General features: G+C 42.5%; 4 protein-coding genes across 6 annotated transcripts; 3 read left to right on the top strand and 1 right to left on the bottom strand.

Annotated features, from left to right (window-relative positions):
• Positions 1–4,168: 4,168 nt before the first annotated feature.
• LOC112891853 (DNA damage-binding protein 2) lies at positions 4,169–8,391 on the top strand. Of its 2 annotated transcripts, XM_025958841.1 has the most exons (12): positions 4,475–4,605; positions 5,091–5,181; positions 5,260–5,303; positions 5,668–5,795; positions 5,920–6,042; positions 6,179–6,267; positions 6,349–6,469; positions 6,655–6,746; positions 7,007–7,136; positions 7,216–7,464; positions 7,561–7,757; positions 7,842–8,391. In XM_025958841.1, the coding sequence occupies exons 1-12, from the start codon at positions 4,599–4,601 to the stop codon at positions 8,068–8,070; spliced, it is 1,500 nt and encodes a 499-aa protein (XP_025814626.1). In that variant the 5' UTR covers positions 4,475–4,598; the 3' UTR covers positions 8,071–8,391. The 2 variants fall into 2 exon arrangements, with proteins under 2 accessions (XP_025814624.1, XP_025814626.1); XM_025958839.1 differs by lacking the exon at positions 5,260–5,303 and having other exon boundaries at positions 4,169–4,605.
• A 310-nt stretch (positions 8,392–8,701) lies between these two features.
• LOC112891854 (protein root UVB sensitive 5) lies at positions 8,702–13,839 on the bottom strand. Of its 2 annotated transcripts, none has more exons than XM_025958842.1 (15): positions 13,634–13,839; positions 13,489–13,539; positions 13,193–13,332; positions 12,652–12,752; positions 12,126–12,184; positions 11,772–11,818; positions 11,622–11,700; positions 11,441–11,513; positions 11,256–11,357; positions 10,895–10,954; positions 10,635–10,748; positions 10,390–10,450; positions 10,170–10,288; positions 9,372–9,467; positions 8,702–9,288 (listed from the first exon to the last, which is right to left on the bottom strand). In XM_025958842.1, the coding sequence occupies exons 1-15, from the start codon at positions 13,756–13,758 to the stop codon at positions 9,049–9,051; spliced, it is 1,467 nt and encodes a 488-aa protein (XP_025814627.1). In that variant the 5' UTR covers positions 13,759–13,839; the 3' UTR covers positions 8,702–9,048. The 2 variants fall into 2 exon arrangements, with proteins under 2 accessions (XP_025814627.1, XP_025814628.1); XM_025958843.1 differs by having other exon boundaries at positions 11,256–11,345; positions 13,634–13,835.
• Positions 13,840–14,132: 293 nt separating this feature from the next.
• LOC112891855 (protein SGT1 homolog) lies at positions 14,133–15,395 on the top strand. The gene has a single exon (XM_025958844.1). It carries the CDS (start codon positions 14,226–14,228, stop codon positions 15,282–15,284), a length of 1,059 nt encoding a protein of 352 aa, XP_025814629.1. The 5' UTR covers positions 14,133–14,225; the 3' UTR covers positions 15,285–15,395.
• Positions 15,396–18,582: 3,187 nt separating this feature from the next.
• On the top strand, positions 18,583–24,337 carry LOC112893564 (protein SUPPRESSOR OF K(+) TRANSPORT GROWTH DEFECT 1). The gene is made up of 8 exons (XM_025960965.1): positions 18,583–19,288; positions 20,086–20,191; positions 21,936–22,134; positions 23,115–23,183; positions 23,301–23,375; positions 23,471–23,569; positions 23,646–23,801; positions 23,889–24,337. The coding sequence occupies exons 1-8, from the start codon at positions 18,811–18,813 to the stop codon at positions 24,012–24,014; spliced, it is 1,308 nt and encodes a 435-aa protein (XP_025816750.1). The 5' UTR covers positions 18,583–18,810; the 3' UTR covers positions 24,015–24,337.
• Positions 24,338–24,986: the final 649 nt, after the last annotated feature.

The raw sequence follows: 24,986 nt of genomic DNA, 5'->3' as shown, positions 1-24,986 counted from the left end.
TGTTCTTTCATTATGTTGGAATACGGATAGATTGGAGAATTAATATTTTCTAATCACTCAATAAAACTATATGCAAATGGTGGTTAGAACTACTGACATTGTGGACAAAAGCGGCAAGAATACAATGATCTTGATCCAATCAACAACTAATGGTTCCCTAGTCCAAGTTAGCAAGAAGTATGCCATATTTCGTACTAACTCATTTCCTGTCTCATATAGGATAAGGCCATTTATTTCTTTTGCAGAAGAGCCCGAAACAAACCATGTTAGTATGAAACTTGAAGATGCAGCCAATCATGCGAGATAACTCTTTTATTGTACTTGTTAACAAAAAAATAACTCACATTGTTTATTCTTATACTTGATGTTCTTAAACTAGTACATAAGAAAAGTACACTACTAATAGCGAGACTAGTAATATACTCGGTGAGGCCAAGAGCAAGAATTTTCAAAGAAAGATTAATCAACAGAATAACGTGCAGGGATATATTCGCCACAAATAAATAAGTGATGTTCTATGGTCGTCTTAAGTCAATTATTTTATACTTTGCATACTATTTTTCTACGTATTGAGTTTGAATATTTAAAAGCGATGCAATTAGATTTAATTTAAAACTATGAAACTATATTTTTTTCTTATATTTTCTAAATATTTTGTAGTAAAAAATAATGCTAGTTAAAAATTGTATTTTGAAGACTATCAATGTTCAAAAAGCCAGTTATTTGTGATTGGATCTGATTGCTTAAATAGACAGATAGCATGTCCTAACTTTAAATTATAGAAGACAACATCTACTAGATATTAATAATTATATTTTAAGATCATTGTCAGCTGTAGACCTGTAGTCTGGACGTCAGTGCGTGGACGAAGAAGCGATCTGCCTTTCCATGGTCGTAGGACTTGGAGGAGTCCCCTCAGGCCTCAGCACCAGTAGGAAACGTTACACTCAACCCATAGACATGCAGCGACGATACTCCGTCCACTGACGCGCGGGCCCGAGACGCGTCTCCCCGCAAGCTGCGGCGCTCACGTGTCGCCTCGCTTCCCTTGGCAAGGCAGCCGAGGCGACATGAAACGCCGTGGCGGGCCTACCCGTGACGTCACCGCCTTGCCCTGGGCCCCGGCTTATCTGTACCGTATATAGTCGGGCGACCCGCTCGGATGTGGATACGGTAGCACCGGGATGGTCCACTGTCAGAGGATAGGGTACGTCTGGACGGTCTGGTGTCATGCGCAGTGCGCTGTGCGCCTGGCGACATCCCCTGGTACCGTCGGGGTACGTGTACGTGCTATCCAATGGCCGGTGAACTGTCCATTCTGAATCCTGACCCCGTTTGCCGAGTTCGGACATTATTTTGGATGGCCTTTTTTTTTCTGAACTACATGTACTATATAGACTATACTATAGAGGCACGCATGTACCGTCAATTCATCGCTACAGATCATACACGCGCTGGCTGAAAAAATAGCGATGGTTAATTTTTTAAACAAATTAAAAAATATAAGCACACGTGGGTTCGTTTGCTAGGGTGTAGAGTTTAGACCCGTCACATCAAAGAGAATCTTGTCATTTAGAAGTATTAAATAAAGTCTAATTATAAAACTAATTGCAGAACCTCAGGGCTAATTCGCGAGACGAATCTAATGAGGTATATTAGACCATGATTAGCGGATGGTTACTGTAGCATCACTGTGGCAAATTATGGATTAATTAGGCTCATTAAATTTGTCTCGCGAATTAGCATCCATCTGTGCAAAAAGTTTTATAATTAGACTTTATTTAATACTTCTAAATGACAAGATTCTCTTTGATGTGACGGGTTTAAAGTCTAGAGAGTAGAAAACGAACACACCCTAAGTTGAGGACTCAAAACTAGGTAAGCAGATTCTAAAAAAAATATTACCAGCTCTACGCTCAGTTCACAAGGACACTGGAATTTAAATCAGACAATGAAACTCATACTCCTCCACAACCTAGTTAGAGATGATTTTTTTATCTACGTAGCTAGTTATGCAAGAAACTGAGTCTCCTTGGCAGCAAAGAAACGATGAAGGGGGATTTATAGTAGTTTATCCAAGTGTTAGAATGTGTCTTGTCTCCATCTCCTCTCTTATTATTTCTACATCTACCATTCTCGTGTTTTTCTTCTATAAAGCATCCAAGAACCTAATGAGCAATTGTTGTCTTTTCCATACATAGTATTTGGAAAGGGGAGGCACTTCAATCCTATGTTTTCATGTTCATGCTTCTAACGAACCATGCATTCTAAAAAGATTCATATTCTTTTTGAAAACTAGATTACATGAACAGGGGTGGATCCACCACTCATACTTTTTCAGCCAAAAACTTCGAGGTTCTTTTTGTTATCTTAAAGAGTTTGTGCTGAGATGAGACCACAATGTGAATGAAAAGTTAAAGAAAGATAACTTTTAGAGCATAAGGAAATTTATTTAGACCTACGTATTGAAAAAAGGACTTGCAACACAAAGATTAGTTCTTTAGGCCCATGTAAACCACAATGTCTGTATTGAGCTGACCACATCAATACTACTATGGACCACATCAATAATATGGTTTTCACGGCTCCTGACTTGTTGACCGTGTGTTCATTCCTGCGGTGCGCAGCTGCTGGTCGTGGCAATAAGCTGCACCATTCAGTTCACTGGAGTGTCTTTAATCTTTGTCGCAGCATTAAAACCATACTAGTGTGAGATGTCTCTTTTTGAATAATCCTTTTCAAAATAGAATAGAGCAGCACTGGAGTTGCAACCGAAACTAATAAGTTACAGATGATTATCTCAACCTCATTTAGTGCTTCTGTAAAATATACCATGCATATTAATGATAGGTGCATGACTACTTAGCTAAAAACTGCGCTGAAAATTAGACATATATGGTAAATATTTATAAATTAAAGAGAGATGGAACTGAGTTGCCTAAAAATCGTAGCATGATACGCATTTTGATGATAGTAGAAGAGACTTGCATGACAATTATGTTGACCCGAAGGATATATTGGGTTATACCACAATACATACTCATATAGTTTGGACAATTGGACTCTTAAACAAGGCAATTTTTTAATAAAATTAAGCAAGTAATCGAATAATTAGAGGCGAGGGTTTATATAGATGTAGTTCTTGAGATTGAATATACGGGAAAATATTTTCAACAAAAGGAAAGAGGAGGATCGCTCCGTGGCATGCTCATAAAATAAGTAAGGACAGAGTTATTAATTAATCCATTTAAAGTACGTGAATTTGTAGCCTATGAACCTAATCTCTTAGATTTTTTTGGCAGGGCTCCAGCTCCAGCTCTCTCAAAAGCTTATACTAGAGCCCTACCAAACAAGGTGGAAGCAAATGGCTCCGTCGAGGGAACTTTGAATTTCCCATTGAGAGGAGCCGAAAAACGGAGGAGGAGAAAAAAAACAAACTCACTGCGGCTCCTCCACCTCGCTTGCTATATTTGCCCCTGCGCTCTGCCTCCTCACATGTGGACCTCTTCACGCGCTCTGCCTCCTTGTGGTCCTCGGCACTTGATCTCCGCGGCCTCGTCCTGTCGCTGCTACTCGGTTAGCTCCGCCTCGCACCTCGCTCCAGCCTCGCCCCCGCCACCACTGCGGGAGCCTGACAGGGATTGGGAATGGCTGATGGCCGAATGGATAAGGAGGAGAGAGAATGAGAAGAAAAAGGAAAGAAAAAGAAATAGAAAGTGAAAAGAAAAATAAAAAATACAAGGGTAATATGGATATTTTACCATTTTAAACAACTGGAAAAGCTGTTTTATCAAACATTTTGCCAATCAGAAAATCCGAAGAAAAAGATATTCCACGGGAGAAACTATGGCCGGAGCCGTTCCTACCAAACTGATCTTTAGGGTCCACCCAACTAAAATTTAGCTAGCTAAAATTTTAGAAGCAAACTTTAATCAGCTAAAAGTCCCCTAGCTAAATTTTAGCTGGGATGGATGTTTGGATCTGCAGCTAATAGATCCAGCTAAAATTTAGCTTAGTTATGTTAAAACGGTAGCTGGATTGTTTAGATCCTAACAGCTAAATTTAGACAGCTCGTTGCGCATTGATCCAAAAGAAAACTCGGGCAGGAAAATAAAATCTGACCTCCTTCCTTGCTTCATTTCCATTTGGTCGCACCAACATCAAAGCAAAGTAGCAGCAATCCCTGGCCAACCCATAAACCCCAAACCCACAACCAACCGCCTCGTCTCCCCGTTCCCCACCACACCTCCCCCTTCCCGCCTGCCGAGGCCACGCCCCTGTCGCCGACACATGGGCCCCACCACCCGCGCCCAGTTCGTCTACAACCGCCGCCGCCGCCGCAGCGGCGGGCGGCACGCCGTCGAGGAGGCCTCCGACGAAGAGGAGCAGCGGCAGGACAGTTCCTCCTCATCCTCCGACGAGGAAGACGAAGCGGAAGCATCCGGAGAAGAAGTCGCTGACGACGACGACGACGACGAGGAGGTCGAAGAGGAGGCGGCTGTTGTCGAGGCCGCGGCCAAGGAGCATCCCGCAGCGGCGGCGGCGGGGGAGAAGAGGGGCGGGAGGAAGGGCCGGATCACCATCAGCCTCAAGAAAGTATGCAAGGTACGGGTCTGTGCAACAAATGTAATATCAGGATTTTCTTGCTCTTTTCCCTCGTATTTCTGCTATGTCCTTTTCCATTTATGTTCAGAAAGATGATACCCGCTGATGCTTGGAGCCTAAGTTAGAATTTTGGAGCGAGAAAGCTATTTCTTTCGCTCGCTGTGGCCGTCTTTGAGAGTGGATGTTGCCTCTCGTCCTCGGCGCAAAATTGGGATTTGGGGATGTTAAGTCGGTCCGCTGCTAACCCGTTGGACTACTTGGGTCTAATAACAGGGAAATGGCTGTTACATTTTCCAATCGTTTTAAACTAATTTGTTTATGGTCTTGGCATGTAAATGTGTCTTCTTTTCTGCTGAATTCAGAAATTATTTGTGCTTCGTTGTTGGAAAACTTTCCTTTTATGGTGTCTGTGGTGGTGTGGTACCCTTTTTTATTCATTTCCCGTGCTGGGGAACTCATGTATTCTTTGTTGTGTCTGGTTGCAGGTGTGCAAAAGGACAGGGCACGAGGCAGGGTTCAAGGGGGCCGTGTACATCGACTGCCCCATGAAGCCCTGCTTCCTATGCAAGATGCCAGGTTCTCATATCTATGTCTGCGTGTTATCTCGTTGTGCTTTTGGAGTACAAGAGTCACTAATTTTGGGTGAACAAACAGTTTTTTGCAGTGCGGATGGGGCTGTCAAGGATTATTGTTTATGAGTTAGTGTTCGTGTTACATGCGGAAATATCTTTTTTGAAGGACTCTTGTCTAAGTAACTCATGCTCATGAAAGTAGGTTAGGCATTATTTGTTTTTAAAGAAATCTTAAAGAAGTTGCACGGATGAACCAGCACATAGTATTTCGTTGTGTTTCTGCTGGCAGAAAATTTAAAGCTGCTCCCTTTGGATGCCTCATGGCCGTTTACATGTTTCACTTACGATTCAGAAGCTTTATCAACAGTACCAAATCAATCTTGGAGTATGAGGGTGCCACATCTGTTAGAGATCACGTATCCTTAGATGAAATGACATGAATGTTGGTTTTCTATTTGAGTCACTTACCCTATGTTTTCCTCATAAACAGGTCATACAACCTTGACTTGCCCACATAGAGTAGCAATGGAGCATGGTGTTATCCCAGCCCCTAGAAGGAATATAAACACTTCATTAGATTATGTCTTTCAGAGCCAAGTCAAGGGCAAGATTTCCATGGTACTAAGTGAGATTTGACTAATGCCTAATCTTCTGTATTCTTATTGTTGTCAATTGCAATATTTCATATTGCTCTTTTTTTCTAGTACCACATTTGTCAGTATTCTCCTCTTTGCAATGCTAGGTTAAGCCCAAATTTCTGATACCCAACCAACTAGAGTGTGGAAACATAAAATTTCATCAGAGGCGTGTGACTTGCTTGGAATTTCATCCAACTAGGAACAATGTTCTTTTATCAGGAGACAAGGTATTGCACTCCTACTGTTGAACCTTGTTGCCCTCTAAAATTCCTTACAAATATTCTGCATTGCGTGTGTGCAAAAATGGCTATATTGCAGGAACATGTAGCCAAGTACTAATGGATCTTTTTTATTTCCACACAGAAAGGTCTTCTGGGTATTTGGGATTATGTTAAGTTGCATGAGAAGATTACATACGATTCTGTGCACTCCTGCATTCTGAACAGTATGAAGTAAGAATATTCCTTGATAGTTGTTATCAGTCTCTCTCTTGCAAGGATGAAAATGTTGCAACTTGATTTGACCTTGTTCAGGATTGATAACGCCAATGATGGGATACTATATACAGCTTCCTCTGATGGTACTATCAGTTGCACAGACTTGGATACTGGCATTGGCTCCCCCTTGTTAAATCTCAACCCGAATGGTTGGAATGTAAGTTTGCTTTTGAGTCAAGCTTCTATGGATTACACTGTCGAAAAGAAGTTATAAAGATGTTATTTTTCAGTCTATATACGAGCATCTTGTACTGTAATTAGATAGCATTGATCTGAATTGATTTGCATCAATTGTGGGCATGTTTTTAATGAACCCCGGTCCTTGTTTGTTGGTCACAACAGGGTCCGAGCTCTTGGCGCATGATATATGGGATGGACTTAAACACTGACAAAGGTCTTATTTTGGTGGCAGATAACTTCGGTTTTCTTTACTTGTGAGTATCTCTAGGAAGTGGGTGGTTCATTTCTGAGATTTATACCTTACAGTGCAGAATGTGGCTTTATATGCAGATTCCTTTGAAATAATTGGTTGAATTGTTGCTGTGATGCATCTGATGCATTTGGTTGCTAGCTCAATTCAAACAGTTTGTCATCAGTGATTATTTTATATTTGAATTCAGAGATATTGTTGTAAAACTTGCATGTATGAAATATGCCTTGGCATTCTGTTGTAAGCTATTCTTAATTCTTGTAGCCTGGATAGACGATCAAAGACAAGAATTGGACATCCTATTCTCATACATAAAAAGGGTAGCAAGGTAACCACCCTTCATTGCAGCCCTGCACATCCTGAAGTTCTTCTGAGCAGTGGAAATGATCACTATGTGAGTGTGTCGTGCATATGTACAATATCCCTTCTTATTTAATTTATATTTAATATTTCCACATCTCTGTGATTATTAGGCCCGTATTTGGGATACAAGAAAGCTTGAAGCCAACTCACCCCTTGCCAGCCTTGCTCATGGACGGGTTGTTAATTCAGGATATTTTTCTCCACAAAGTGGGAATAAGATCTTGACAACATGTCAGGACAACCGGATTCGTGTATGGGACTATATTTTCGGTGATCTGCAATCCCCAAGTAGAGAAATTGTACACAGTCATGATTTCAACCGTCACCTGACTCCCTTCAAAGCTGAATGGGACCCAAAGGTTTCAGTTTAACTAAAACTTCCTTTCATTTTTGAATTTTATTATTATTTCACTAAGATGCACCCAATTTTGAAATGGGGTGATAATGTTCTGCAGGATTACACAGAAACTGTTGCGGTCGTTGGTCGTTACATAAGTGAGAACTACAACGGTGTTGCTTTGCATCCAATTGATTTCATAGATACCAGTTCTGGGAAGCTTCTAGCTGAGGTGATGGACCCTGACATAACAACAATCAGCCCAGTAAATAAGCTACATCCGCAAGATGATATCCTGGCGACAGGAAGCTCAAGGTATACCTGTCGATGTATTAGTAGTCAGCATCACTATCCAATGCTAGATCCTTCCTCACACAACTAATGAGGTGGTCCTTGCAGGTCCATTTTCATTTGGAAACCAAAGACTGAAGATGAACTTACAGAAGAAAGGACCAAGCAGAAGGCCAAGGAATACGTATATGGATCAGGTTCCCGGAAGAAAACAAATGGTAAGCATGACAATAGTAGTGATGACGATTCAGATGGGGATTCTGGCAGAAAGAACAAAAAAACAAAGAAGACTCGTTTCACTTGTATCACAAAGGGAAAAGGCAAATCCAAAGTCTGATACTTGGTGTACTTCTTGCAGCAGCAATTTTGACAAGAATTCAGCCATTTACCAGCCCTACCTAAGATCCACAAGAAATCTTTTGTACCATCTTGACCCCTAGGCCCTAGCTAAGATGCAGAAGACCCATAGTGGTCTACTGCAGGCTGCAGCCATGCCCCAAGGATTTAGCTCTATAAATAGGTTTCTGATGTTTTTGGATCTTGTTAAATAGGTTTCTGATGCTTTTGAATCCTGACATGCTTATGGGCATTGATCAGAGTGGGCTTTTAACGGTCTATTCAATATAAATATATAAGTGCTCCTATACAGTTGGCTGGATGCAGTTTATGTTCATAAAAATTCTTGTTGGTGCTCTCATTTTTTTTATCTGTCGTCATTTATTACCCATGCTGATGAATGATGAACTGAAATTTAAAGGGCGACTATTTTATCCCTGTGGGCATAGAGAAGCCATAGGGTACATAAAATGAATTTTAAGCAAAGTAACAAGTAATTAATAACACAGTCCGCTTCTCTAAAAAACGAAAAATCCTTCAGTGAAGAACCACGTAATATCATGCGAATGACAGGATAATCTATGCATCATATTGAATGATAAGATATCAAATAGTCATGGATATAGGCGATGTTGGAGGGCCTTTGCACAGCACACAAGCAGCTATGCGTTAATGATGGCATTTCCATTTTTCACACCGTAAACTGTAAACATCTGGTCATATGCCAAACATAGTTTCTTACAATATGGATTGTTAGATCACTAAGCATCACCCACATGAGAATCTTGGCTGATATCCAAATATCCAATGTTCAGTTGGCAGTTGCAATTGATTCAGCAGGTCAAGATCATGCTTTGGAAAAGAAATTTCAATATCGTCTCTAGGTTAGCACCGGCTGAACCCTAAAACCACTAAAAGGAACAAGTTGGCTGCCGCCGGAGAGTATGTCAGGAGGGAATTACTAAGCAACAGTAGTATCTTAAACATCTTGGTTCAGGTATTCTGACACCAAAACTGGTTCTTTTGGCACTTTCAAAATGATTTGGTTCTGATCCCAGCCAGCTCTTTCCATTTGCTCAAGGAAGTCCGTAAATCCATGCTCTAATGCAAGAATGCTATCCTCTAACCACGAGAAAACATCATCCTGGTTTTGCAGATTTTTTTGAAGCCAATGTGCCTGCCAGAGGCTTCTTAGGACTGAAATGCTGGTAGCCGATTCCTGAAAATAAGTGAAGCAGACACATGATATGCATTCTTGATCTGATGCACAGCTATTTATATGCAATTTCAGCAGTAGAACACCTTGAACGCAACAAGAAATTTTGGTTCCCTTGATCCAAACTGCTCAACAAAGAGGACATACTTCTCATTCTTGTACAACTTCAATAATCTATCCACCTGTCCAAGAGTTCAGAAGATTTGTACCGAGAAACTTAAATAACATGGTGAAGACATAATTGCAGATTCAAGAGTGAACAGGTTTAGAAAATGCATGACCAAGTGATACCAAAAATCCATTAGTTGGATTATGCAACAGGCTGTAACCCTAAATTACTGGATAGCTTATGGCTTACCAGTAACAACTACTGATGATTTCAACTTAGACTAAGTTACAGACAAGCTACTGGTTCTTGTTGGCATTCACCAACATTAAAATCATTCTTTCGCAGAAACATATTACTATGATCCAATGATGAAAAAGTTGCTGAGTGAACCACACATTTTCATCAAAAAATGGCATGTTCTGACCACTTTCTAGTTGATTCAAGGTTAGACCAATGAAACCTGGAATGCGCGGAAAGCGAAAACGTAATTAGAAACACCATCCGAGGCAAAAAAAGAAGAAGAAGATGTCAATCAGGAGCGAGGCTGGGGTAAGAAAAGAAACGAAGATACCATATTTTGATGCTAACTGAGCTCTAAAGTGAGTCTTAAAACATTAACTATGACCGAGCAGACATTCAATCAGACATAATGTCTTGTCACCCCCATTAATTTTAACTCCCCAGGTTCCTTCCCAAGGAAGCACAACTACAGACCATAAAGCTAAGGATGGGGAAAATGAATCTACTGAACTAAGCGGAATCAAACTATTCATACCATGTCACTGGATTCCTCACCGCCAAGCATTCTTTCCATGGGCACGCCAAAAGAAATTTGCGGATGCAAGAATCTCTCCCATGTTAAAATGTTTTCTTCCTCATTGCAAACAACATAACCTAAAATAGTAAGACAAAAACACCAGCTAATAAGAAGTTACTAGAACTGCTTAAAAAATGACCAAGAAAATGTCAAAACAGTCCAGAGAAGAAAATGTCACCAGGAACTGTATGTTGTGCGACATGTGATCTCACAAGTATCCGACCACGTTTTAGATTTATCTACCAAAATTACCATGAAGAGGGAAAACGGAAAATAGGTGATCAATAAAATACTCACTGGGGCTATCCTGTCTACAATGCATTAATGTATATGGAAAATGTAGTTAAAACATGGAAATCTTCAATGGCTATCTAAATTATTTCATTTCATGAAGCAAAACACAATTTGGGTCAAGCACCTTACTGTGCGGAACTTGAGAACTGATAGGGACTGATAGCGCAGCCAGAGATGTAGAAGACGAATACTCAGCCATGTTAGAGTAAGAGTTAAGTATGATGACTTTACACCTGATGTATCCTGGTATTAAACAGCAACTGTAAATGGATCAAAAAAAATAATGGCATGTGTCTCCTTTGGTGCAATAACAGAACTGATCGATAAGGTTGACGTATTGAAAGGGAGTTTAATATAAACAAAAGGTAAAACTTAAATAATCTATATACCATTATAAGTACTCCGATCGAAAGGCCTATCAGCTGGGCTCCTACTTCCCATACTTCCTCCTGAAAATACATCATTGTTTCTTAAAAAGAAATTTTGCAAAAAATATTCTTGCAAGATCTGCTGATACCCTGAACAGAAAAAATGTAGTGCATAGCCAGAAGAGTTTTTAAGGCATTTTTATCCTTAGGTTTAAAGGAACTTTTTGGTGATTGTAATATTTTTTCCGTTATCCATAGAGAAAGTAACATTATACAAAATTGATTAACTCAGATCAGAGGCTGTCACAGCATCAATGCTGCAGTTTAAGAAGATATTAGGACACAGCTAACTATCAGAAAAGTATCGCAATGCCGTAGGTACCTTTGCAGCAACCTCCCCTAGATTTCCAGATTCTGCAAAGTGATTTTGGATCACACGAAAGGAAGGGTCTTTAAATCCTCTTGCTACAGCCTGCTTAAAAATCTGGAATCAATGGTCTTACTGGCCAATAGGAGATGTCTGCTACTGACCAACTAATGCAAGAGAGCAATATATTTTCAGAACACCTTTGCAAGATTCCCCAATGATGCAAGTGGGAGGAAGTAACCTGGATACAGCGGAGTGATGAGCTCAAAGATGCTGCAAAATGTTGCAGACAATGTAAGGAGTGAATTTTGTTTCTCCATTAGACTATCTGAACTTGATTTTAAAGATCTGCTTTATTGTTTTACAAGACTTTGTGCCAACCTTCCAGCACTTCCAATGAAATCGGCATACATCCGCCACTTCTTTGGGTCATCATCAAAAAGTGTTCCAAAGCGTCCACCTAAATATTGCCATCCATAAGTCTTCTTGGACAGTACATTCTAAAATGATGGCAAAATGTAATAACCGTACCAATGAGAAGACGCCCAAAGGCTCCTATGCCATCCTTCGATACCCATCTAACTTGAATCAACAAGATGTTCAAGTTAGTTATGCACTTGTGCTCATAAGATGAAATGACCTACTCACATTCGCATCACAAGTTTTCATGTGCTTATATGTGATATGTCTCTCCTATGTGGTCATGACTCATGACACAGATAATTCTCCTCGTCTATAGGAGTATAATTAACATAACCAAACAAGAATAGAAGAGAAGGAATCTAAAATTAATGTAATATTTTTTTTCTTCCCCAACAAATGACCCCGATGTTTCAACTTTTCAATAACATACATAATGGTGTAAATAGAAAAGATGATTATGACCTGATAGCAGCAGCAGATGCAGCTGCCGAAGTTCCTGTAAAGGACCCCACACCTACAGCCTGTACCAATCTACAATTAGCTAATCAGTGATGGTGACAGAAGGCTATGATTGAAGAGTATATTTTGAAAATATGTAACATATTGGTTAAAACGCGTGAGTTGGAAAACAAGCATGACTCTAAAACTAATTTATTGCCAACAATACAACAATATCAAAATTAGGCAACACGTTTCATTGTAATTTTGCTCATTAAAGCACATAGAAAATAAGGTTCACCATCAAAATCTGACTGGAAAGTAAGGCCATTTTGAAACTGGAGTTCTTCCCCCCTTCGTTTAGGAAATCATAACCATATTGTCTACCTTATTTTGTGAACTATCTAATAATGAAGTCTGATTATCACATGTGAAATAAGATAACTGTAGTAAGTTCAATTTTCTTCGTTCTTTGGTAATAGGAGCATGGTTTCACTGACAAAACATGATTTACGTAATTGGACCACTTGACTAACAATTTAAGAATTACCTTCAGCAGACTTGATGTAACTAGTACATGACAGATCCATCCTGTCACATTTGTTGGGAACTGCAATAGCATATACTCCAGGTAGTCAACCGTAACAGATTCTAAAATAAAGAAACAAAGAACAAAAAGTCACTTTACCAGGTGGTACAGTTTCATATCTAGATATAGTTTATGTTACGGGCCAGGAGCAGCAGGTACAGATGTCAGCTCATTAGGTTGCCGCCCAAATGCTTTGTGTTATGGTACATCTAAAACTTGTGCAAAATTTTGAAGCTACCAACAGAATTTAGGCAAAACTGAGCCATAACATGTTACCAGAATACCGGCATTTGTCATTATGTTTCTTACTTTTGACGACAATGGTGATGTATCTTTGTCTCAGAATGCACTGAATTGACGAAACTGGCATGCAAAGCTCCCAACCAAAACAGTTTACAAAACTAGAACAGAAAATAACAATTTACTCCAGTGGCTAGTTCCTCTAGCTGTTCAAAATCATTTTTCAGCGAAACAATTGGCACAGAGAGATGTCAAGGATCACCTGGAAACCCCGCTGGAAGTACAAAGTCCCTAACAGCCTGGGGGATCAAAGAATCCGCATGCTCATTTTCCACTGCGTTCACCGAAGATTCATGCTTCTCCAAACGAATTTGCAGCTTAGAATTGCCATCCGACATATATCTACCCACCACGTCGATTAAACATAAGAAATTTGGCATAATTGTCCAATTTATTGTCTTCGACTCAAAATGCACTTGACAATGTCTTTGCAAGTTCGGATGTACAATAGGGAAATCAGATAGCATTCTCAAAATCTAGAATTCAGGAGTGAAGAACCTCTTGGTGACGCCGTCCCGGTACCGCTCCACGAGCAAAGGCCTCGCCTTTCTGCAGCAGCATACACGTACTCATCACTAAAAAAGTAAAAAGAAAAGAGCAGCCTGAAGATTCAGGGAAAAGAAAGCGAAGTTCAGAAACGTACTCAGGCTCGCCGCCGCCGCCGCCGCTGGAGGCCGGCGGCGACGCCAGGCAGGAGCGCGGACGGAGCCTCCAGGGGATAGCTCCCCCCACGCGGAAGCGCCCGCCGGCGGCGGGTGGGGAGAGCATGCTCCGGAGTTCGGGCGCGATGTGAGGGCGTGTCCTGACTCCTGAGATGGAACATGGAACGGATACCTGGATATGCTCCGCTGAGGCGCTTACCGTCCACTGGTGCGAAGGTTGCCAGGTTGGCATCCACAACAGAGCGGATTTTTCTCGAAATTGATCTTTTTTTACCCCTTTCCATAAACCAAAGTATTTCCCTTTTCTACTGATTATTAAATTTGCAGGAAAAAAAGGGAAAGAAATTTGCGATGACGAGCTGAAGTTGGCAAGAATTCGAGTCGAAGGTGATACCCGGACGCGTGTGTTCCTATCGTGCACGAACCAAACCCGTGGGCGCCTGCAGGCTACAAATACGCGACGTCGTGGTCACGAGCCCGTGACCTCATCGACCAACAAAATCTCGGGAAACACGCGGCCTACCAAATCGTCCCTGATCACGCCTCGCCGACTTCGCCGCCGCATCCGCAGCCATGGCGACGCCGACGCCCTCCGAGCTGGAGCTCAAGGCGAAGGAGGCCTTCTTCGACGACGACTTCGACCTCGCCGCCGCGCTCTACGCGGAGGCCATTACCGCGGGTCCCCCCTCCGCGGCGCTCTACGCCGATCGCGCCCAGGTCTACACCAAGATGGGAGATTTCACCGCGGCCGCCGCGGACGCCGCCCGCGCCGCCGAGCTCGACCCCGCCATGCCCCGGGCGCACCTCCGCAGGGCCCACGCCTGCGTCAAGCTGGAGCAGTACGACGCTGCCCGGGCCGCCGTCGAAGCCGGCGCCGCCCTGGCCCCCGGCGACGCGCGGTTCGCCCAGCTGATGAGGGAGATCGACGCCAAGGCGCCCCCGATGGAGATCGAGGCGAGCGCCGCCGTCGCCACCACCGCGCCCGCGCCCGCTCCTGCTGAAAAGCCCAAGTACAGGCACGACTACTACAACAGCGCGGCGGAGGTGGTGGTGACCGTGTTCGCCAAGGGTGTGCCCCCCGAGCACGTCGCGGTGGATTTCGGCGAGCAGCTGCTGAGCGTCTCCGTCGAGGTCCCCGGCGAGGCGTCGTACCACCTGCAGCCCCGGCTGTTTGGCAAGATCGTCCCCGAGAGGTGCCGTTTCGCCGTCCTCTCCACCAAGATCGAGGTCCGCCTCGCCAAGGCCGAGCCGGGGACGACGTGGACGTCGCTGGAGTTCACCGACAAGCCCAGGTTCGTGGCCGCGGCGCCACCGCGCGGGAGCAGCCCCTCCGCCGGCGGCATTGCCCAGAGGCCGAGCTACCCGTCGTCCAGGGGCCGGAAGGACTGGGACAAGATCGAGGCGGAGGTGAAGAGGGCGGAGAAGGAGGAGAAGCTGGACGGCGACGCGGCGGCCAACAAGTTCTTCCAGGACATCTTCAGCAGCGCGGACGAGGACATGCGGCGGGCCATGACCAAGTCGTTCCAGGAGTCCAACGGCACGGTGCTGTCGACCAACTGGGAGGACGTCGGCTCCAAGAAGATCGAGCCCAGCCCGCCGGAGGGCATGGATCTGCGCAAGTGGGAGTACTGACAAGATTGATGATCGTGCAAGCATGCTAATTACTACTAGTAGCTCATAGTATATCGTATCATTTATTAGGATATCAGTTCTATATTATGATGTTTGAACTCTTCGTTTCAACTCTGATCAATTGCACTAACTCCATAATTCTTGTTAGTACTTAGTAGCCTCTAACGCTCTATGATCCTACAGTTTTTTTACGATTTAGGTATGAAAAAATAAACAGAGCGTAGGCAATTAGGTATGCATGATGCTATGAGGTTAGTTCGGCACGACGGCATCGCGACGGAGTTCAGCAGTCGGTCCTGCCTGCCTCGGCGCGCAGCCCGTGGTTGTCGCGTCACGGCTCGAGTGATGGCGTGAGGCGCCAGCACTAGCCAACGCGGCGACAACGGGGGCACGGCTGCTCTGCGCAGGGTCGTGCCGCGGCAACACCGTGGCGGCTCGATCGCCCCACCCGCCAGCGCGGGCGGGGCCGGGTCCGTGTGCCACCGTCGTGATCGCGCGGCCGCCGGTGTTCTTCCGATGCGGCGTCGCTCGCTGACACGGCAAACGAGGCCCACCAGCGGGTCCTAATTCGACGGGCCTAATTATTGGAGGTCTTGTTTTGACAATTTGACTGGTTTGGAAGGCCACCGGTGTGGGCACGTTCACGGTGGAGGATTCTTTCCTGTTTTGCATTCTCGCACCTCCTATTGTCCAGCATTCCAATGATGCCCCCCAGTAGTTTAGTTCTCAGCTCGTTTAGCACTCTGATAAGGATGCTATTTAAGTGGATTACTTCCGATCGTGGATACAGGTAGAGACTCAAATTGTTTTTCTGACACTACGTAAAACTGTTCCTGTGGCAACACCACACGCATGTCTATCTCCGCCGTGGCTCTTGCAAAAGTTTTTTTTTGGAAAATTAAACATGTCGTAGCTTTTTCTGCAGAACCTCATTTGTTTTGTCACACCTGTTTTAGATGCTTTCGCAAAAGATAAAGGTCATTGAGCAGCCTTGCTTTTGGATGGGTTGAGGGCTAGCTATTACAAATATTGATGCCAAAACTACGAAAAATTTGCGAGACGAGGGTGAGCGCACGTGGTGGCGGCACCAATATGTGTAACATGTAGGAACCTTAGAGCAAGGGAGAGGTGCATTATCGAGGGAGATAAAGCAACAACGACTAGCAAATGAGGCATGTCAAATCTTGCCGCATTCGTGTAGTTTTGTAGTGAGGAAGGACTCTGGAATGATGTAGAGTTGAATGGCTAGCTGGAACTACTGGGCCTGCGGTAACTATCACCTAAAAAAAGCCAAGCATTGTTAGGGTGTATTTAGTTAGGCTTTCCAACGTGCTTTTGCTTTTGCAAAAGTCAAAAGCCAACCAAAAGACTTAAATGCTCCAGGTGCTTTTACCCAAAAGCAGGTTTTACCGTAGTATAAATGCAAAAGCACATATCTCCCTGCTTTCAGTGACTTTTGGGGTAAAAAATTACCCACCTGCCACTGGTTATAAAAAAACGGTTGTTCTAATCTCTCCAACCTGTCTGACTCCCGTCCCCATCCCCCCCCTCCCGCCCCACCCCGTCCGACGCCCCGCTCGTCACCGCCCCGGTGCAGCCCCGCCCAGCTTGCCCCGACGCCGCCCCGCCCCGGCGGCCCGACACCACCCCGCCCCGGTCCGTCGCCGCCCCGCCTCGTCGCCGCCGCGCCGCCCCGCCATGGCGCCGCCCCGCATTGCCCCGCCCCAGCCCGTCGTCGCCCCGCCCGCCAGCCCCAGCGCCGCCATGCCCAGATACTTTCTCCCAGCCCTGCTGTGCCCGCTCATCCTCTGAACACCGACACGTCTTGGCTGCTCCTCCCTGAACAGACAATACAAGCAATATTGTGATGCGATTATTGCAATTTATTGGTGTTGTAAAGATTCATTAGATTTTAGATATGTTAATGAATTATTAGTGTAAAGTTGATGTATGGATTGACTGCTAATTATTATTTTAATTTCTTGTAAATATATTGTATATCTATTCAAGATAAAAAATAAAGAAAGTATAGACATCTCCTTGTATTTAGTAAAAAAATAAGATATCGTCAGTCTCGGGGGGCACTTCAGACATCTTAACACTCAATAAGAGAATCGGTCGAAAATAATCAGAATTGCCAAACACTAAGTTTATGTTGACATATATCACCATTTATCTTGTGTAATTGCTATAATTCTATTTATGTGGACCATATGGATGAAAACTTAGAAAATTTAATATTTTCCTTTCCAAAAGATACATTTAAATAGTGAACATATTATGTTGTACGAGTATTTTGGTATATAGACAGTCCCACAAACCTTCAGAAGTATTACAGGTATTTCACCCACAGCACACAGTTTTCCACTGCTCACAGCTACTCTAACCAAACGGTCTTCTACTTTTCCCACAACAGATTTTTCACAGCAGCTTTTTCACAGCCCACAGCTCATAGCAGCTTTTGCAAAAACCACAGCCCAACTAAACACACCCTTAGGCATTTTGCTAGCTTGGTTATTGAGTTTCTTTTTGCTTTTGGATAAGCTAGGTGCAAAACCTAAATAAAGCCCATGTGTCATGGAGCCATTAAAAGCACGCTATACAATCACAAATCCATCTTAAAAACTGTTGTTCAAAAAACATCCATCTTAAAAGCAAGGCAAGAACTACCATAAATGACCACAGGCATACCATTTTTAGCCTTGTTGGTCACCAACATCTGGAGTTGGATTTTAAGAGTCAGCTTTCATTTCGAACGTTTGATTTTTCAAAGTTCGAAACTTAAAACTCGGATGATGACCACTTATTAGTATATAAGAAATCATGTTAACGTTTAGGGCCCAAAAACCATTAGCATAAGGCCATTCTTATGCCAACCTACCTTGGAAAGTTAACAACTTTTTAATCAATCATTTTTATGGACATGAGCTATTAAAAAAATGATAAACACGTACGAGGTTGCATGGCTATTTTAATAAAAATGAATTAGAATACAATAGCTTTCCTTTTTTTATCAAATACCTGTTGTCATATATCAAAATATTGTCATAAAAAATGAATTAGAATACTGTTGTCATCTATCACTTTTCTCCTGGGATTTTATCCAGCTTAATTTTAACAAGAAAAACTAAATTATTGGCTCCAAGCCTCCAACAGAAGTTACAACCATCAAGAAAGAAGTTATCTCATAAAACCAAGCAAGAAAGGGACCTAAGTGAAAAAATACCAACAGCTTCCTTTTTCCTCCACAATAAGCTAGAAAAATAAATGGAAAATAAAAATCGCAGCCCAAACACGCTTCTCCCAATCTCCCTTCTTTTCCTTTGCCCAACTCGTCTCGTCTTCGTTCCCCTTTCCTCCTCCGCATCCCGTCTTCTCCTCACCGCGTCAAACCCCAGCACCAAGCAACCGTCCCGCCGCCCCTCCCCTCCCCTCCCGAATCTTCCGCCGCGGTGCCTAATCCGGCCGATCCCCCCTCCGATCCGCGGGTGCCCGCCGCAAAGGCGGCGCCTTTGGGCCTCCCCCGATGTATAGCAACTTCAAGGAGCAGGCGATCGAGTATGTCAAGCAGGCGGTCCAGGAGGACAATGCCGGCAACTATGTCAAGGCGTTCCCGCTCTACATGAACGCGCTCGAGTACTTCAAGACCCACCTCAAGTACGAGAAGAACCCCAAGATCAAGGAGGCAATCACCGCCAAGTTCACCGAGTACCTCCGCCGCGCGGAGGAGATCCGGGCCGTCCTCGATGAGGGCGGTGCGGGCCCCGGGGCCAACGGCGGTGACGCGGCCGTCGCCACGCGCCCCAAGACCAAGGGCAAGGACGGGGACGGCGGCAACGGCGGGGACGACTCCGAGCAGTCCAAGCTGAGGGCGGGGCTCAACTCCGCCATCATCACCGAGAAGCCGAACGTCAAGTGGAACGACGTCGCCGGCCTCGAGAGCGCCAAGCAGGCGCTGCAGGAGGCCGTCATATTGCCCGTCAAGTTCCCGCAGTTCTTCACGGGTGAGTGGCTGCACCTAAAAGCGCTAGTTTTATCTTTGCTCCTGATAAAAATTTGGCGATTGCAATCGCTACAGAGCCGCATAGGCTTCGCAGATCTTTATCCTGATTAAAATGGTTCGGTGACCTAGGGTTGATCCAATTATGCATTGTTAGGTAGTATGGTTGGTTGCTGTCGATAGAGATTATTGAATATTGATGGACAAAGGTGCTACGGATAGGTTTTCATTTTTAGATGATGATTTAGGTTGTTGACATTTTCCAGGACCACTTCTAAAGGCAGTGCCTGAAGTGAAGTTTGGCAAATTATATCATTACTTTTTTTGTTTGCTCAATTCTTCCTCAATTGCCTACACCACAATCAATCATTAGTAAAATTGCAATACCTTTTATATTAAAAGTGTGAATTGAAAGATGATTTTCAATTCAAGAGGGATCAAATATGTTATTTTGCAAATATATGCATTCGTATGATTACCCTGCTAATTATGTAGCAGAGTTCCTGAGATACAACAAATGTTCAGACTACTCGATTCAAATCTAGAATTGCTTGATCTAATAAAATTTATTTTCAATTTTGAACTCTTTGTTTGCTTGTTTGTCATTTGCCTTTGCACATGCTTTTTTGTTTTAACCAGGGGCATTTTCTCAGTACCTGTTTCTGTCAATTACTGTTAACTGGTGTATCCTTCTTGTTTATGTGATACACAATGATGAAAATATCGTGTGCATGAAGTATGAACTCATACGAAGTCTAGATATCTTTGTGTTGTCAACTAATGCAGAGTGCTATCCTGTAGGCAAGCGGAGGCCTTGGAGGGCTTTTCTTTTGTATGGCCCCCCTGGAACAGGAAAGTCTTATTTGGCAAAAGCTGTTGCAACCGAGGCTGATTCAACATTTTTCAGGTAGACAATTCATAATTGTATATTCATTGCTTTGCTGGTTCCCTTTAATTTGTTCTTTGTGAGACGTTATTTTGTTATGTTTTTGAGTTGAAATTTAAACCATTAGAGGCTTTTGGTGCATCTCTTGCTATGCTTCCTTTGACTATTTATCTTGATCTTACATGTTCACCTACATGTCAGTGACAACTGAATTTTGACTCGTGAATTCTAACTGTCTTCTACCCTATGCCTCAGCGCTACTGGCTGTATGCCTATTAGAGTGTCTGTGCTTGGATTACTAATTTGGCATCCTTTACCTATTTCTTCTGTACCTAGAGTCATTGAATAATTCTTTCATTTGCAGCATATTGCACTTTAAGAGTCAGCTCTTGATGGCATGTTGTTAAATTAACACCGTATAATCATATATATACAAGATTGTTTCGACCCAAATGCCTTCTTCCTGAAAATTGCATGTTGGTGCTTGATGCAGGCAAGAGAGCTTCTAGTTTAAAAACAACTAACTTTTGCAAAAATATGAAAGTTGTCTCTTGAAAGGTGTGCCTTATGATATCAGTTCATATATTTGTTTTGAGTTTATTTATATATGTAGCTTGAGTACCTTCATCATCACCCTGAAGGTCAAGAGAGCTTACACTTTTTGAGCATACGTTTGATGTGTTGGTCATATCCTTAGAATATTGATTTATGGTATGCTCAAAGGTGTCTACAATTTGATAAGTGCAACAATGTATGGTTGTTTGAAAGGGAATAAAATGGGCTACAACTCTATAACATCACTTGTGGTTTCTGTGATATACTGCCAGTGCTGACCTTATGGTAGAATTAGTTGTATTGATGTCCCGCTAACATTGTTGTTTTCTTGGTTTTGTATCCTTTTTGGGTATTTTAATTAATACCATTTGTAGCATTGCTTGTCTGAATAAACTGTTAAATATCTTGACCTAGACCTGCTGGCTATGTTTCTTGATGACACATAGTACTGTAGCTCAATCTTGAACATCATAGCCAAAACATGGCATGCGATTATAGGTGACCAATATGTCATGCACTCATGATGCTTGAACATTGAAGGCACATCACCCATCTTTTAAATGTATAATGGTTTTATGATTATGACGTTATCACAGTGATATGGAATCTACAGAAATTGGTGGTTATCCACTTCCTATGGTGTAGTTGGTGATATGTTCCTTGTACAAGGATCAAATATTCTTAGTATTTACCGTAGCCAGAGACATTCATTATTTAAACTGGATGAAAAATGTTTTTGCTCCCTCCATTTTTTCGTATAAGATGTATTTTGACATAACACATGTGTTAGCTGATTTGAGAGAAGGATGGAAGTAAAGGACTATATATCCCTGGTGTTAATGCCTTGGATAATAGTAGTCATTATTATTATGAATGGTTATTAATAAACCTTGAGAAGGAGGGCAATTGAACAAAAGAGAGAAATGTCACCTTATATTTTGATTGAAGATTTGGGGGGGGGGGGGGGGGTCCTATGTGCATTATATTTGAAACAAAGGCTTATTATTAACACATTTGAATTTATTAAAAAGGAAGTGGAATGTTCGTTTGCATGTTTACAAATACGATGTAAATAAGTTTGATCGAACTTGCATTTTTGTTTTTTGTACTTGATTGATCTATGGATGTTTGCAATACTGATGTCTCACTATAATTTGTCCTTCACACGGTATTCATTGTGATATTTCACACTTTAATGCTCAACCTGCAGTATATCTTCATCAGATCTGGTTTCAAAGTGGATGGGTGAAAGTGAGAAATTAGTTGCGAACCTTTTCCAAATGGCTCGTGAAAATGCCCCTTCAATTATCTTTATCGATGAAATTGATTCTTTATGTGGTCAACGTGGAGAAGGCAATGAAAGTGAAGCTTCTAGGAGAATCAAGACTGAACTTCTTGTGCAAATGCAGGTGACTAGCTAATATTGCAAACTGTTTTTGAGTGGGATGCATAAGTAGCTACTGCTGAGACATGCCATCTTAGCTCGGCATGTTCTGCATAGAGTGGTTCCGTCGATAAAAGTTCAGACATGGAGAATATGAAATCTGTGCAGTTTCCCGTAAACCAATGAGTATAGGTATATGAAATGATGGGGAAAAAAGATTTTGCAAGTAACCGACCAAGTCTGTGGGAGCTGTATGTAGATTGTTATACCTGCCAATTTCTAGAGTTACGGGTGATCAATCATATTGCAGTTTACCTTCACTGTTACATGGTGAAATAAAAGCAAAAAGGGAGAAACTGGCATTCCTTTTTTTTGGTCACCTATATCAAGCTCATTGGGTCATATGGAGAATTTGATAGTCAGCTACCACCTTTTATGTTTTAACAGTGGTGGATAATGGTGCTAAATACTGAGTAGTGAGAAGCATCATCGGTTTTGGGGATTTTGGCACAAATTTAATGCGTCTTATTGGTGCTAACTAGGGACACAGATGATTTTGATACAGTCAGCTGGACCCAAAATTTCACTTTCAAATGAATCTAATTATCTAAGCTATTTCAATTGCCCAGATTCAAACACACATTTTAGCTTGAATGCTGTATACTCCCATACTGTGTATTAAGATTGATCCTAGCACACAACATTATGTCAATTTTTCAACAGAAAATATAATTGTGTATCCAATGAGTGTATACTACCTACCTGATGAAACTCCAAATGATTTGCTGTTATTAGTACACTATCTAGCCATGTAATTTACCTGTGATTTTGATAGCCTTCTGCTGTAGTCAAGATTTTTATAAAATATTAAAAAAAGAACTGAAATCATCTTAAAGGTCACTGCCCCTGTTTCTTTAGAGATTTTGTTTTCTTTATCTCAGAACTTTATTCTATGCATTTTTAATGTGAAACTGATGCTATCATTTGTCTCTACTAAATTTCCAGGGTGTTGGTCATAATGATGATAAAGTTCTCGTTCTTGCTGCTACAAATACACCGTATGCTCTGGACCAGGTAACCAAAAAACTTACGAGATACAATTTTGCCTGATTACAGATTTACAACAGAAAAAGAATTTTCCCATTATCTTTTGAAGCACTACTTGGTTCTTTAACACGTTCATTGCTGCAGGCTGTGCGGCGAAGATTTGACAAGCGTATCTACATTCCGCTACCTGACACGAAAGCAAGGCAGCATATGTTTAAGGTTAACACACAGTTGTCCAATGCCACGTAACTAAATTTGTCCTGTTACAATTGTGAATATTGTTTGCTAACATCTTGAACCTTCAATTTGTACAGGTCCATCTTGGGGATACACCCCACAGCTTAACAGAAAGTGATTTTGAGAACTTGGCCCGTCGAACAGATGGGTTTTCTGGTTCAGATATTGCTGTTTGTGTAAGTATCTTTCAACAATTCTCACATCTGTCCATAGTATCATGGGATGGAATCTTATGTTATGTTTCATCAACAGGTGAAGGATGTGTTATTTGAACCTGTCCGCAAAACACAGGATGCCATGTTCTTCTTTAAGGCAGATGGTGACATGTGGATGCCCTGTGGACCAAAACAACCGGGTGCCATCCAGACCACCATGCAGGAGCTTGCATCCAAGGGCCTCGCTGCAAAGGTAACAAACAAAATGCCGGTTCTTCCATTGTCTCGTTAGAGATGCCCTCCCTGTTGAATTACTGAGGTAAGTTGCTGTGTTTTGTAGATTCTTCCACCACCGATCTCCAGGACGGATTTTGAGAAGGTCCTCTCGAGGCAGAGGCCGACAGTTAGCAAGAAGGACCTGGAGGTGCACGAGAGGTTCACCAAGGAGTTTGGCGAGGAGGGCTGATACACAGCTCGCGAACACTCACCCATGCACAGCTGCACCACAGAAATGTATATTGTTTATGACTTTGATTGTTCTGCATGCAAGTTGGATTCACAGGATTGTACATTGGGTAGCCCAACTAAGGTTGATCATGGCTGCGGCTTTATCATGTGTTGGGTTATCGATGTGCGTCTGTTGTCATCTTATTTTGATTTTACACATACTTGGAATTTTTCCACAGGTGTATTAAGAAATAATAATTCTTAACGTGGAGTCCTTGTGGTGCAGTCTGTATGTACAGCTGTTTTCTTAATGGTCGGATATTTTCCGCGAGTTTCTTGTTAGTTTGATTTTACTTACTAGGCCATTTTATTAGAGGTATAAAGCGAAGGTCAGTTTGTTTTTTTTAATTCTCTGGCGTTTATTTGAGGTGCCTAGCTCAGCTTGAATCTGCTTATCTGCACATCCCAGGCATGGCTCTCATAGACCAGCCTCATCAGTTCTGAATGATCAGAATCTATTTCCCTAATCTGACTGCTACCGTAGTTCTGTAACTGGAATCTGGAATCGTAAGGCTGCCTTGTTTTGAGCATACATGTAGGGTTTGAGATCAAGTGCTATGTTCTAAAATCTTGTACAGCACATGATATTATGTGAGTTGCTGTGGTTGCAAGGTGAGGAATTGAACTCCCGCACTCCCTGACATCGTTTTTCTTATCGTTATGTCCGCTGTTGCCTTTTCCTTGTGTGCCATACATAGCTTGCATAGTAATAATAGTTCTGTTTGCAGGAACTTTACCCTCTTTGTCTGACACCACGCAGACTTTCCTGTTGGATACCCATTTATGATTACGGGTTCGAAAGTAATTGGTACTCTTTTCTGTTCTGAAACATGTTCGAAAGTAATTGGAGTACCTCCGGACAACGCTGAGTCGATGTAGTAGTAATGAGATCTGGTGAAAACTTGTTGGATTCCTGCTGGTTCGTCCAGGG

Source organism: Panicum hallii, chromosome 5 (genome assembly GCF_002211085.1).
Source record: "Panicum hallii strain FIL2 chromosome 5, PHallii_v3.1, whole genome shotgun sequence".
NCBI classification, from domain to species: Eukaryota; Viridiplantae; Streptophyta; class Magnoliopsida; order Poales; family Poaceae; genus Panicum; species Panicum hallii.
Note: the sequence above shows the minus strand (reverse complement) of the source record. Positions and strands in the feature narration are given on the sequence as shown.

Coding starts and splice junctions, on each gene's coding strand:
- LOC112891853 (XM_025958839.1), top strand. CDS start 4,291: ATGGGCCCCACCACCCGCGCCCAGTTCGTCTACAACCGCCGCCGCCGC. Junction 6,268..6,348: donor TGCATTCTGAACAGTATGAA/GTAAGAATATTC, acceptor GACCTTGTTCAG/GATTGATAACGCCAATGATG. Junction 7,758..7,841: donor CTGGCGACAGGAAGCTCAAG/GTATACCTGTCG, acceptor TGGTCCTTGCAG/GTCCATTTTCATTTGGAAAC.
- LOC112891854 (XM_025958842.1), bottom strand. CDS start 13,758: ATGCTCTCCCCACCCGCCGCCGGCGGGCGCTTCCGCGTGGGGGGAGCT. Junction 10,749..10,894: donor CGATCGGAGTACTTATAATG/GTATATAGATTA, acceptor GTTTAATACCAG/GATACATCAGGTGTAAAGTC. Junction 9,468..10,169: donor GTGAGGAATCCAGTGACATG/GTATGAATAGTT, acceptor ACTCTTGGACAG/GTGGATAGATTATTGAAGTT.
- LOC112891855 (XM_025958844.1), top strand. CDS start 14,226: ATGGCGACGCCGACGCCCTCCGAGCTGGAGCTCAAGGCGAAGGAGGCC.
- LOC112893564 (XM_025960965.1), top strand. CDS start 18,811: ATGTATAGCAACTTCAAGGAGCAGGCGATCGAGTATGTCAAGCAGGCG. Junction 19,289..20,085: donor GTTCCCGCAGTTCTTCACGG/GTGAGTGGCTGC, acceptor GCTATCCTGTAG/GCAAGCGGAGGCCTTGGAGG. Junction 22,135..23,114: donor AACTTCTTGTGCAAATGCAG/GTGACTAGCTAA, acceptor CTAAATTTCCAG/GGTGTTGGTCATAATGATGA.